This window comes from Battus philenor, unplaced genomic scaffold (genome assembly GCF_028537555.1).
Source record: "Battus philenor isolate CCGP_79_NKW_IND1 unplaced genomic scaffold, ilBatPhil1.0.hap1 SCAF_12, whole genome shotgun sequence".
Classification (NCBI taxonomy): domain Eukaryota; kingdom Metazoa; phylum Arthropoda; class Insecta; order Lepidoptera; family Papilionidae; genus Battus; species Battus philenor.
Genome location: NW_027181674.1, coordinates 10,238,097 through 10,252,168, shown reverse-complemented (window position 1 = coordinate 10,252,168; position 14,072 = coordinate 10,238,097). Strand labels below are relative to the sequence as shown.

The following is a 14,072-nucleotide window of genomic DNA, read 5'->3' as shown; positions in this document are numbered from 1 at the left end:
ATTTATTATTCATGTTAAGTTGTAGTGATATTGATATTCATATAGTGATATTGATATTCAGCTGAAGTTCAGCATTCTGTTAGTATTGTATTACTAGGCCAATAGGTATAGCTAGTATATGTATATAGCTAGTATATAGCCATATATGTAATATTCTATATAATTTATACAAATTGTTTTTTGAATTATAAATTAAAAACTACGCAACATCCAAGCCACAGATATGTATGCACTTATGGCTATAGTTGTATATTTTATACGAATAAACAAAATGTTCGAGACATTTCTTTGTTAGACTCACCTGATTTCCTGTCAAGACGCAGCATAAAGAGATATCGGAGGTTAAAAGTTAGTCGATCCAGTAGATTCAAGCATTAGCGGTCAGCAGGACAACTTACTTTTTAAAAGGCACTTGAGTGCTGTCGGCGGCGCGCAGGTCGGTGAGGCGCGCGGCTACCATGTTGTATGCTGCAATCGAATAATTTCTGAACATTAACGCAGTGCCGACTGTCGCAGCGCGGCGCGCCGAGGCCGCCGCCCACCGCCCGCCACCACCGACGCCCAGGCCCACACCCATACTGCCATGCCCCGCGATCGCGACGCCACACTTCCACCATATTGTCAATAAAAAGCCCATCGTAAAATATTACTCATACGCAACAAAATTATCCAATTCTAATACAATCTCGTGGCCGGTGTCACGTGATCAGAAATTATTTTATGAGTAAAGTAAAATCAAAAGTTAGCGCATAATTTACATTGAAATTGGCACACGGACGCTAGGTGCTTCCTTTAACAATAGATGCGTAACGTGAACAAATAACATGAACAATTTCAAAATGTTTGCTTCAGACCAAAAAAAAACAAAAAATGATCAACTACCATCAAAAGTAATAAAACAGAATACTTACCTGAAGTTTCCGGAAAAATAAGGCGAAGCGTTTAATATACAAATTGTACAAAGCTCATAAGCTACTACTGACATGCAGTTGGCAATAAAACAAATTAAAAACAATGTGACCAACTTAACACACATATCGTACACTTTCATCGACAATATGGTCGATGCAGGTTTCTAATGCTGTAACACGGCTAAACAGAAAGTCTCGGTATGGAACATTTATCAAAATCATCACCAAAACTCTAATCGTTAAAACGGATCCAGTAGGTTTGTCGTTAATGGAACAAAACTAGATATCACCGGGAACAATCGAGTGCCAAGCTGGGCTAGCGGGCTAGCGGGCTAGCGGGCTAGCGGCCTCTATCACTAATCGGGCTCACCTTTCTCCTGCTTGCGACGCTTCCGTTTATTGCATATCTTCACAGCGCACACGGAAAGAATGATGGCGACTATGAAAAACAATATTCCGCCAACTACTCCCGCCGTGATCGCCTTGTGCTTCACCCGAGCCGGCACCGGGAACTTCACCTCCTCTGAACTCTCGTAGCTTGTCGCTGAATTGGCCAACACGCGGAAATAGTACGTCCTCCCACCAACTAGGTTTTTAACTGTTAACGAAAAGTCATTTACATTGATTACTTGCACATTTTATGAAGACAGTACAGAAAAAGTCTCTACTACAGTTCGCACATCTCGAAAGCACCGCTAGGAGCTAATGACATAAGCCTTAATGTTATTACGTTATTAGCATAGGATGACGCATGGCGGCGTACAATCTCGTCGAGCAAGTTTTTTGAGCAAAATTATCTTAACTTAGTCTGTGATGAAAGTGATGTTATGTAATGTTCCATTACAAGTGAAACGATTAAAACTTTAAAACACTTTCATTTTGAATTTCCTTGTATATTCCTACCAAGTTCATTATAACTGCTTCATGTTTTAATTGTAATTTCGCGACGTTGTCTTTTTTATTATAGGTGGCATTGATGAGCGAATGATTTAGCTGAGGCAAGTGATCAATAAACGAAGTTAATGTAGTAGTAGTAGTTAATGTAGTAGTATTCAATAGTGTGCATGCCGTTTGCGTAAGGGATATTCGGCAATAACAAACGATTAAACTCAGGTCTGAACATCTTGACTATTTTTGAACCAGAATCGGAGAGACAGCCGAGATCCCGTCTCCACGATCCTTCTAGTCAGTCAATTCATAGAGCACCTGTCTGAGAGACCTTTCCATTCGGTGAAATAAATAATGTAAAGGCCCTGGCTGAAGTACCCTTAAGGAGTCCTAAAGTTTAGTTAATGTAAAGAGCTCTGTGCGCAGCGCCTTCAATTTTCTCTGCACCCTCAAACCATGTGAAGATGCAAATGCCAAGGGTAAACAGAATACGTGAATGACAAAAAGAAAAAGTACGGATCGGTTAATTTTACCTAAGTAGCTTGTCTCCTCGGGCCGGATCTGCCCCCGGTTGAGCGTTTTCCACTGCGCGTCGGTACGGTACTTGATCGTGTAGTACTGCACGAGGTTGGCGCGGTCAAGCGGCGCTTGCCACGTGATCAGAAACCCGTTGTGTACCTCGGTCACCGTTAGGTTCCGGGGCTGCCCCGGCTTCGGTCCTGTGCCGAGCATAAGGGTTTGGGATCGACTGCTTGTTTCATTCTTTAATTAATGTTTAAACATATAAGCCAATTGTTTTAAATAATATTCCAAAGTAACAATTACGTTACATTTTCTTCCATACTATTCAGGTTTCTAAGCAGCTAATAAGTAGTAGCTAATAATAAAGTAACAAATAAGCAGTGCACAGCTATTGGTTCATAGATGTCACGATTGGCTGAAAATTCGCACTTCATTGTATTTCAGTTTAAATATTTGATCATATCTATACTAAATATTATATAGTAAAATTCTTACTAAAATAAAAAAAGGCCTGTGCTCTTTGCCAGCCTGCGTTGACCACCTATTGCGAACGTGTGTGACACACTTTCTAATAGTACAAAACATTCATTTAATAATTTACAGCTTTTTAAGAGAAAAGTTATTATTACTAAATCTTTATCGCATAAACGCACTATGGTAAAAATATGCGAATAGTACTTTATTATTTATATTTCAACAGGAACCTCGATAAGGATATTTACATTGTTAAAATTTTACACAGAAACATTCTTGTTAAATGTTAATACATTCTGCTTAATAAATCTATTTTAAAATCTACATCACTCTTCAGCCAAGACAATAAGTATACGGTTAGTTACATTACATAATACATAATAGACAAGTTGTTAAAACTAACGATTTACTGGGCGGTATCTGTTTTTCGAAATAAATATTTGATTATTGGATAGAAACGAAAACATTTGGTTTTTACTGGTATAGATGATAATGCGTAATTTAATTTACTAATTAGACAAAAGAGAACATTGCGCATCCTAACTACAGAATCAGGGTTTGCATAAAAAAAACCGCTATTCATTCTACTACATAGCAGTAACAGATGGTAATAAAGTAGGAGATATAATAATTTTTATAATTAATTGTAAATATTCAGCTGATATTACTAATACAAAATGAAATTAGTAGCAATCCTATAGCAAGCCGACATGCTTTATTAAAGCTAGAAATAAATGTAAGTGTGATAAAATATAATGAAAATTAGTAATCAACGTGCAAAGAGTACCAGAGCCTTCGGGTGCGTTCTGAAAAATCTTTTCGTCTACCGGCCCGGGCGAGGTGGGGGCGACCTTCATTCTGGCCCCTACATCTACAAAAATCAACACATCGTCATTCCGACCCCATACCGCACATCAATCAGAATCCTGTTCCTAATTCTGAATCTATACCCATGCTCTGTCAATGGAAAAATTCAAATTGTTCAGGTAAAATACTGATACCACGTACATTATGTAAAAGAATTTTTATACTCAAAGTTTTCTTCATACGTCAAACAAAAAGATTCGTATTCTTAATATATAATTATAAACTTCAAAATTAGCCTGCGAATCTGCAAGTTTAGATTATGCTGAAGTTGTTCATTAATTTCCGACAGAAAATTTCCGACCTTAACGTAAGAAGGCAAAATTTAATAGAAAATGGTTATAATTTATTAGTGTTACTAGTCACAAAGTACTTAAATAACTAATGACTATAATTAGCGCTAACAGTACATAAAATTGTTTAATTTCAGCTAATAAGTTATATTCATAACAGTTACAAGTCACCCTCTGTTTTAGTTAAAAGCTTTTTAGAAAAGTTTGGGTTAAGGGGATGTTAACGTTAAACTAGCGAAAAGACATTTCCTCACATTCATTTGATCTTTTCATTGTAAATAAAAAATAAAACTAAATATTAAGTTATAACAAGAGTAAACCTCCTTACCTAACGTTCTTATAGTAATAGCTTTACTCATCATTCCTTCCCCTATTGTATTTTTGCTGTTGACTTGGAACTCGTAGGTTGTTCCCGGTTGCAGACGGTTGATAGTTACCTGCGTACAGTTACGCAATTAACAAAAATGTTTAAAATATCCTTAATACTATAAACGTATCGTTTTTTAACTAAAATGAAAATTAAAACAAGGAATTTCCTCACTGAGGTAGCGCCGGAGGGTGTGACGGGGACCTTGGTCCAGTCTGAGAAGCCAGCCTCGCGGTACCAGATGGTGTAGTCCTGTTTGTAGTCCGGGCCACCCGCATAGCCCGGCTGCCACCGCAGCGTCACCTGGAACTCCGTTGCCGAACCTGACACGTTGTATGGCGCGTGCGGCTGCGTGCCCTCGATTACCAGTTGCGTGTCCGCCACTATCGTTGCCACCTGTCAAATTCACATTTATTTAATGTGTATTAGAATACTTAGGTAAGCTTTGCCAACTGATACACAAATGTACTTTTGGTTTGATTTGAATTTTGGTTGTTAAGTTCGATGAGTATTGCGTTGGACATGTTGCCTGCCCGTACTTCGTTGGAGGCGACGCACTGGTAGATGCCGAAGTCTTGTCGGCGCAGAGTGTCGATGGTGATGTTGCCGGCGAGCGCACGCACGCGGCTCTTCTGTAGAGGCAGCCCGTCGCGCCGCCGCCACGTCACACTCGGCCGCTGCGTGCCCTCCGCCTCCTGCGCCTCGCAGTGCATCTCCACCGACTCCCCAACCTGCACCGAACGGTATCTACTCTTCACCGATTACACCTCTCTCTTGCAGCTTACATTCAGTAATCAAATTACAACATCTTGAACTTCAACATATATGAGAAGAAAATAAACGAATTTGTACTCTTGTAAAAGAAAATAGAATTTAGAAAACTTTTTGACCTATTAACAATTACAATAATTAGCGTATTGAGATATTGTCTGTTATTTATTTATATAATTTTAATGCAATAAAATGAGAAGTGTAAGGTAAGATACATGAAGTGATTACAGCAAGAGTTAGGTAGGACGTCCATCCACAAGGTTTCGTCGGACAACGCAGGATGTGTCCTAATACTACTATAATGAAATCTATAACGCAGGCTTATAGCCAGTGGATGCCAGTGGACACCATTCGGCTCAAATGATGATGGTCAGATGCTAGTTCACTCGTTGTGAAGCCTTTAATTACAACGTATATTGAAACAAAGAGCTTACCTTTCTTTGATACAAAGGCTCCGGTTCTACCGTGAACACCGGTGGTTTACGGACTAGGACTTCCATAGGACCTAGAGATGATCGCAAAAAAGTCTACATTATACACGTGATTCATTTATAACCATTTAATATTTCAACGCATAATAATAAATAATTATTTGTCCAGTAAGAACGTTTCCGTAACGGGCGTCGCACAATTACAAAATACGTTGGATCCAATACTGTTTCTGTTAGTCAGTGCTATTTAAAATAGCATGATTGCCATTGAAAAGCGATAATAATTTCTCTTCTTATACCTGAGGAGCCCTGCGTGCCTTGTGCGTTGTAAGGCGTGCACGTGTAGCGACCCTGATGATTTTGGTTGACTCTCGTGAAGAGAAGCGAGCCGTTGTTCATGATGACGATGTCCTTCGTTTGGTAGGGCTCCAGTAAGCGCTTGTCCTTGGTCCACGTAACGTACTGTAGCGGTGGATTCGCTTTGATGTAGCACTGCACCACACCAGCTAACCGGAACGGTAGGTATTGCACAGTCGGCGTAAATGTCACCTTTGCAGGATCTGAAAAAAAAAAAAACAGTGCGTCGTTTTAACTATTAATTCAAAATAACATCACGAGAAAGCCGGCTTTGCCTTCTTTTGACGAACAATCTAACCGACGTGTGGCATTCACAAAGGCACATTGAGTGTGTCACGGCCAGGACGCTTGTATTCTAACAATGGCAATATTAAAAAAGAATTCCACGTATAAATTAAAACCATAGGTTTTGTTGCAGTTTTTGTTACAGCCGTATGTTTGTGGCATTGAGTTTTTAGAATTGGTAAGTTTAAATATTAATATAACAATAATATTTAAATATTAATATATATAATATATAATAATAATAATATTTAAATATTAAAATAAAAATAGAGCTTTACTAACATGTAGATAAGCCTAATATCACTTGTTTTACTAAATACTACGCTTTTTATAAATGGATACAACCTGTCACATAGTTCGCTTGTATGTTATTTTTAAGATTTTCGTTGCGGTCTTAGTTAGCCATAATTACTATAGCCTCCGGTTACAAAGCTTGGCGATGAAGTGAAAGTGAAAGTGTGGTGATGAAGTTCCGCCTCGCGCTACTATTTATAGTCATGATTAGCCCAAAGTTGATAAGCAAACTAACATTTCCACCTGTTTTCTATGGTAGCTCGGCAGTTGCTTGGTGCTCCGATGTTGGAAACCTACATTTAACATAGATTCCACTATGAGCAGGCGGATTCAGACCACCTTTGATTGTCAGAAAGTTTCTCAACGTGCTCTTTACTCACTTCAAAATCTTTCTCCCCTCCAAAATTAAAGCAATGCTTTTGCTATTAAGTGAATGTAAAAAAGAGTATTCTCCCTATTGATTTAGTAACGCATGCTATTTTGATTTGAACGAGAAACAAATAAATAAACTCGACCGTCTACTAAATAACTACATCTGATTCATTTTTAATCTTTGTAAATACGAACGCATAACTTTCTACTGTTCTCTGCTAAGATAACTGCCTCCGACAACGATGTCCTTTGCAAGGCTAAAGAAAAAAGTATAGTGAATACAAATTCACTACATTTCCTTCTTTATTCTTTTCTTCCAATTTAACTGCTATATAAGTAGAGATAGCCAATACCCACAAAAACATTTCGTTTCCCGCGCAAACTACTTTTAACGTCCTTTCTCGCAGGACTGACTTTACTCACCCCTCCCTTAGCAACGCAATCTATTTTTCCCCGGAACTCGCATTCAAAGCAAAGGTTCGAACGCTGTTGCTTAGCAAGTCGACGGTATTATTAATTATATTTAGTCTTTTCGCAAATACTTTGTAAATTTGTACAAAAATCTCTTGGACTGTACTATTTTTTTCTGGCTGGTTTTGATGACATTGAAAAGTTACTTTTTTAAGAAGAGAAAGTAGCACAAACTTGGTTTAATCTGAGAATTTTCATATTATAAAAACATGCAATTGTCGCACAATTACGGACAAAACAGACGTTATTTTAGTAAAAGCGGATAAATATCGGTAACATATTAGTGGTTACGGCGTAATTGAAGAACTGAAAATTAACCATGAAACAGTCTGCTTCTTCTGCTATAATTGTTGAGGCACTGGACAGTACGTCGAAATTATTTGCGCCACCAACGTGAACGTGAACATTACTTGCAGCACCAACTATACGCCGATAAGGCGGTGCGTAAGTACCGCGTACCGTATCTGTCCATCGTGGTTCTCTTAAACTTCAATATTCCGATGAATTATTTTCACACGAATTAACATCGTTAACATTTATATAACCACTATTGGACCCAGCCGGGTGTCCACACGTTTACTTGCAAATTCAAATAAATTAATAATAACTATATCATTGCTATACATGTTTAAAATATAGCAACACTGTAACTCTATTTTATTGAGATCGTGAGAAGCAAACTTATAGTCTAAAATGCCTAACAGACAAAAATTTAAGAATTTGTCGGGTGAAATCGAACATAGTCAATAGCTAGGCTATAGTTTGGATTTCGCTGGTAAAGCCATGACACTGTTGAGTGATAAACATCGTAAATAATAATTATGACAAACCGTTTACTAAAATATAATTTATTTTTTAAATGGTACGGTCTATATTATGAGGCTGTGTGATATTTTAATTGTATGTAAATGTAGCGAAAGCATACATTCGACGTTGAGGTAGGCGGAAGCGCTCTGCGGGTCTCCGATGCCGTTGGAGACCTCGCACAGGTACTGGCCCGAGTCGTCGGCCGCCACGGGGTTAATGAGCAGCGCGCCGTCGCGCCGGATGGTGATGCGCGTCTCCAGCGCCGCCACCTCGGCCACGGGCGCGCCTTCGCGGAACCACTTCACCGTTACGTTCCCCGGCAGAGCTTTAGCCTCGCACGAGAATTGCACCTTCTCGCCCTCCAGCTTCGTTTGATTTGTTGGCGGCATCTAACAAAATTAAGAATAAATTATATACCATTAACAATATAGTTATAATACAGCAAATAATGAAGTAACTTTTACAGCGAATGTACACTTAGACGAATTTATAAATATTATTTTACAGAACTTGTACTTACTACACAAATTAATTCTTGCCATAAATAGAGTAACATTTATTACTATTACAATGTGTTACATTTATATAAAACCATAACACATATATAACGCTTATTAGAAGTGGTCAGTGATCAGCGCGTCTGGATTACTTTAGGTACTTCGAATTATTATGGCGTTTAGAGCAAGCGATACTCTCTAAAATTGATAATAAATCGTAATTCAGTGGATTAAGACAAGTCTAGATGACGGACAGTCTTCGGCTCTGATGAAGTCCGGAACATTCGTTTTTAACAAAGATCGAATGGATCGAACTTTGTGACCCGGCTACGAGTCTTGCTCAAACGACCGTTTTTGGTTATTGAACATGATGTTAAGGGGATTATATTACCTTCTCAAGAATAGTATTTTAATACGCTTGTGTGACGTTTTTGTCCTTTTTCATAAAAAATATGGTTCAATCACTCCTTCATAGCTTAAACACCGCAATAAATAATCTCTGAAATCGAATAAGGCCCACTTTGTACTCTGATAACTAATTGGAAAGCTTTTTTAGAGATTTCAGCATGAATACGATATTTTTTTTGATAAAGTATTGCCCAGGTGTAAAAATTTTCTCATCCATAATTTTTTTTTGTAACGTATTGCTTAAGTAGTTGTTCAGATTTAACTGCCTATTGTTTTTTGAATTATCACTTATGAAATGACTTGCGCGACACTAATAGGCTGCAATTCCTAAGTCATCTTTTAGAGTTCGCAACATCGTTCTATCTTCATCTCTCGAGATAAAACCTTTCGGAAAGGATTTCTTAAAATTCTTTTCTGTTCTTTATAGTACGTGGATGGCCAGATTTTATGGCACAAACGAAAGAGATTTTATTTAATTTATCAATAGTCCTGTACACAAAAATTTTAATAATATCAAGCGTATGAAAACTACGGGGATTTCTAACGCTTTCTGATCTTGGAAGAACCACGTCAAAAGTATTTCTAGATGTTGTTGAATAAAGAACAACAAAAGTCACGTCACCGTAATGACCGCTCCTCCGGCAATGATGACCCTGGCCGTGTGCGAGACCTGCCCCTCGCCGTTGCGCGCTATGCACGTATAGTCGCCGATGTCTTCGTGCCGGATATTGCTGATACGCAGCTCGGTACCGTCGTTGAAGATCCCGACGGTACCCGAAGGCTCCACGGGGTTCGCATCCTTGTACCACAAAATCTCAGGGGTCGGCGTACCCTCGGCTTGGCAGTTCAGGATGATTGCGTCTCCTGCAATTTAAGCCATTACTATTTATTTTGAACTTAGTTTCTACAGCAGATCTACATAAGGAAAAGCTTCTCATTCTTACTTACTAATTAATTTAATTAATTAGGTACTTATTAGTACCAAGCTCTCTATCATCTTAAGTTCGGATGCGGATTATAAATCTCTCTTAATAGAGTCTTACCTAAATTAACGTATATAATGTCTTCCGGTGTGATGGAGAAACGCGGCGGTGCGTGCACGTCGAGATGGAACCAGGTGCCGTTCTTGTGCTGGTTAGGCGATCGGTTGAGGAACACCACCTTACACTCGTACCATCCCTGCACATGACAAATGATGACATCTTTACACACCTACATAAACCAGAAGTTATTAAAAATAAGAATTTTAATAGCGTTTTTTTCGTTACGGAGTTTGCGAAAGTAATTTTCAAAGAAAGTTGTGTATACACCTAACGTAATAAATTATATTTCATATAAATAATCACAAGTTTTTTCTAAAAAAAATAAGTTTTCTAAACGAAATAATAACGTCGATCATTAGTTCCATCGATGATTACATTTGTCTTTTATATAGAACTTAACATTAGTGGTTTTTACTACAAATGTTTTGGATAGAATGCCAAGTTTGTATTATGCCTCAGTCTTATTCCATTGATTGTATGTAAGAGCACATTAGCAGCAAGCAAGTAAGCAAAAATTGCTTTGTTTCCAAGAACAGTCACTAAATGTATACCTTTATAGAAACAGTATATGTACATAATAAACACCGAGTTCCATTGTTGTTAGAAAAAGTCAACTGTGGGAAAGATATAGAAATTTTGACACAAAATCCTTAGATAAATTGTGAACATTCCTGACATGGAAGCTCCAGCTAAGGCAACAGAAGCAATGTTTCAGAACAAACAAAATTTATCTAGAAGTTGAAGTCTAAAATTTTGTGTAAATTACACGACAGTTTCAAAGTGGTTCATGTCACGTGGCTTTTTCTTATATTTATATGGTTGGTAAATTTATTTTGAGTCATCTTTCCCAATAACCACAATATAAGCGCAGATAAACCGTACATTACCTGGTCAGTTTCGCGTATGTTAGTGAGATTGAGACTGGCGGCGCCATAAGGAGAGTCTGATGCAACACGCGACACCCTCCCCTCGTATCCCTCCCCACTGTGTGTGGGGTAACTCTCATACCAGATGTAGATCGGGATGTCCTGCCCCTATACACACACATTCAATGTAAACACGCGCAATAGAGTTGGTGCGAAATGCTCTTCGCATTAAAACATCATACACATACACAAATTACATTACATTATAATAATAATACTTCAATACTTTCAACGATGTTCGGAAAAGTCCTCGTGAAATTATCCATTTCCCCGTCGTGAAAGGTTTATGGAAAGGTTAGTGATATAAGCACAAAATGAGCAGTTTCACAAAATTTTGTTGTTTTATAAGAACATTGGTCAACAAAATTGTATGAACTACCATCGACTAACTATAGACATGCATGTAAAATACCTAATTAAGTTATCTATTTTACAATAATACGGGTACAAATTGGTTTTAACGGTTAATAGGTACAGATTAACAATCAACTGACGAGGTGCAAATCTAACTACGAGACGAGTACGTGTAAAATAAAATATGAAACATGCAATATGCAATATGAAAGAGAAATAATGATAGTAACACTATGTAGATACTGCAGACAGAGTGGGGAAACCCCACAGCCACAGAAGAGAGAAACAGACAGAACCGCCGCCAGTGCGCGAGGGAGTGCGTGCCCCGTGTCAGCTTTGAAGCTAAGTGCTCCCGACGCTAACTCGGTAAAATATTTAGTGCACCGAAAACAAAAAAAGAAATATTTATTTGGAGATTTAAATAAAAAAATCTTAAGATAATTGTAAAGTGGTCGTGTATGTGTCTGTTTTATCGAACGGGGGTCTGCTGCTCTCTCAGACACGTTTCGTAGGGCTTTGTCACTGTGGTGTTGCGCCGACGGGCAGTACGCACAAAAGGCGAACAGGCGATATGCTGAAGAGGCAAAGGTACATAAAGGCGTGCGCGGGCGCGCGCGGACCGGGGGGCTGGGGCGCCGAGCGAGGGCGCGACCCTCGGTCCGCGTCGCCGTTTTACCACGAGCACGAGACATAGGTGCCGCTACGGACACGGCACGATTATACTTTACGTCAGCTGCGCGTCGCGGGGACGAGTCGTCCTCTACTGAACAGAAACACACACACGGAAGATGAGCAGCGTTGTATTGTAAGAGTGGAGTGTGGGCCATCGTACCGTTTCGCCTACCTTCTTCTCCCACTGCAACACGTACGGCACTGGGATGTCTTCAGGGAAATCCACTTGGCAGTTGAAGACGACGCTCTCACCCAGAATTGCCGTGATATGCACGGCATCTTGGTGATCTTGGTGGCAGGTTACTGAAACGAGATTTTATCCCAATTCGTTACCCTAAACGTTTGTTATGTGATAACGATAGTTTTAAGTTTTTAATCTCGTGGAAACACTAGTAGGTGTACGTTAAAATATTTTAAACAAAAAAATCTTTTTTTTAAAAACCCTTTGAAAGGTCAGTTATAATTGTATAATTATTTATAAACACGAAGTACCTAAATACAGTGTTTAGTCTGATTCAGACAAATAGCACACCTGTTCAATGATTTTTTTAATTTTTTTTTTAATAAAAAAATTGTTCATTAATTATGCACATACACAGCCGATCAAATGACAAAAGAAATCCTCCACGATACCTAAATTTACTTTGTTCTAGTTTATTACATATCAAATATTTATATTAATTTATGTTTATAATTATATGTATAAGATATAACACAAATTCAATTACAGTCTTACATTTGAACATTTTGATGTATATGTTATACAATATACAAAGTGCTGAAAGATCTTATCTAGGCGCCACACCACCTTAACTTCACGTCCCCGGTGTGCATTTATTCAAATTCACTTTTCACATGCACTTTTGGATCATCAATTATTTTAATGTTATAAGTAGTAAGTTACTTCCGGCTCGGAAAGCTGATCTGCTGAGAAGGGCCGGCTAGAAATTCGACAATGGTTATTTTTAAATAAAATTAACAAATTTTTGGCGCGTTATTATATCAACCATGCAAAAAGAGTAGACACCTACACACAATGTTCAATTCTTTAATACGAAAATCTTTACTACTTTTATATTAAAAGTGGTGGGTTTACTAGTTGTAGTAGTACAGGATATAACATTTTAAGACGGCAAGCGGCATTTCAACACGGTGCTGCGTTGGATGCTACTTTTCCGAACCATAGCAAAATTATACTTATTTTTATCATAAGTAATACGCTATACTTCTCTACACCATTGTAAAAAAAAACAGAGTTCTATTTCTGACCGGGATCAGAAATTGAGTACAAGTGATTTATATTTGTGTTGTTTGTTATCTGTCGGAATTTGATCGCCATTCGTTAGCGTCAATAAATGAAGATAAAGCCACATTTGTCAAAATACACGACGTAAATCAAAGTCTCACAGGGTTTTTTTTATATCTGTGCCGTGTTGGCAAAACTAATGCTAATAATAAAAAAACCACCTCACATACAGTTCCGACTCTCAGACGAATATAGACAAAAATTGGAAACAGCAATATTTCCAATAGTAACTTATGTTTTAACGGATAATTTGATTTTATGGTTGTAGTCAGATCGATTTTAGACGTGATATCGTTGTCGTATATATTATTCCTCCTTAGAGATAGATATTAGTACTAGTTACTAGATATTCCTCTTTAGAGCTATTCAGATAACTGAACGATAATGCTTTAATGCTAATTGAAACCATGTTGTCTTATTAATCAAATTGTAGTGAATTTGTGTCAAGATGTCCCCAACGTCTCCCACCGTAATTGCTGTAAAAGCCAGCAAAAGGAAAAATATTTACGGACGAAAGGCAACAGTATCTCCTAAAATTAAAAACCTGAGCTCTTCAACTCGCATGCAAAGAGTGGCGATATAGACCATGTCCCCCAGTTCCTGGCAGTCATGCTATGCTGGGCAGGGGTAACGAAGGGCAATGGTAACGAAGAAACATAGGGGAGCTAAGAATCTCCAGTAGACAAACGCGTCACTCCTATCCTGTCGTCGAATGGCTCTTTTAACACATAACATGGGCACGGTAAGGACAGACGAGAA

General features: G+C 38.2%; 1 protein-coding gene across 7 annotated transcripts in view; it reads right to left on the bottom strand.

Moving 5' to 3' along the window:
• tutl (turtle) overlaps nt 1–14,072 on the bottom strand; it is an 83,217-nt gene that overhangs the window by 5,028 nt on the left and 64,117 nt on the right. For 2 of the 7 annotated variants that reach the window (XM_068776887.1, XM_068776888.1), the window contains exons 3-16: nt 12,168–12,310; nt 10,943–11,089; nt 10,056–10,191; nt 9,635–9,876; nt 8,226–8,496; nt 5,821–6,081; nt 5,525–5,595; nt 4,859–5,050; nt 4,494–4,715; nt 4,281–4,389; nt 3,583–3,666; nt 2,333–2,518; nt 1,282–1,509; nt 399–468 (exon numbers count right to left, since the gene is read on the bottom strand). In XM_068776887.1, coding sequence (XP_068632988.1) covers nt 399–468; nt 1,282–1,509; nt 2,333–2,518; nt 3,583–3,666; nt 4,281–4,389; nt 4,494–4,715; nt 4,859–5,050; nt 5,525–5,595; nt 5,821–6,081; nt 8,226–8,496; nt 9,635–9,876; nt 10,056–10,191; nt 10,943–11,089; nt 12,168–12,310 — 2,362 coding nt within the window. Of the gene's footprint in view, nt 1–398; nt 486–1,281; nt 1,510–2,332; nt 2,519–3,582; nt 3,667–4,280; nt 4,390–4,493; nt 4,716–4,858; nt 5,051–5,524; nt 5,596–5,820; nt 6,082–8,225; nt 8,497–9,634; nt 9,877–10,055; nt 10,192–10,942; nt 11,090–12,167; nt 12,311–14,072 lie in introns of all 7 variants that reach the window. The other 5 variants (XR_011109117.1, XM_068776889.1, XM_068776890.1 and 2 more) reach the window with 5 other exon arrangements.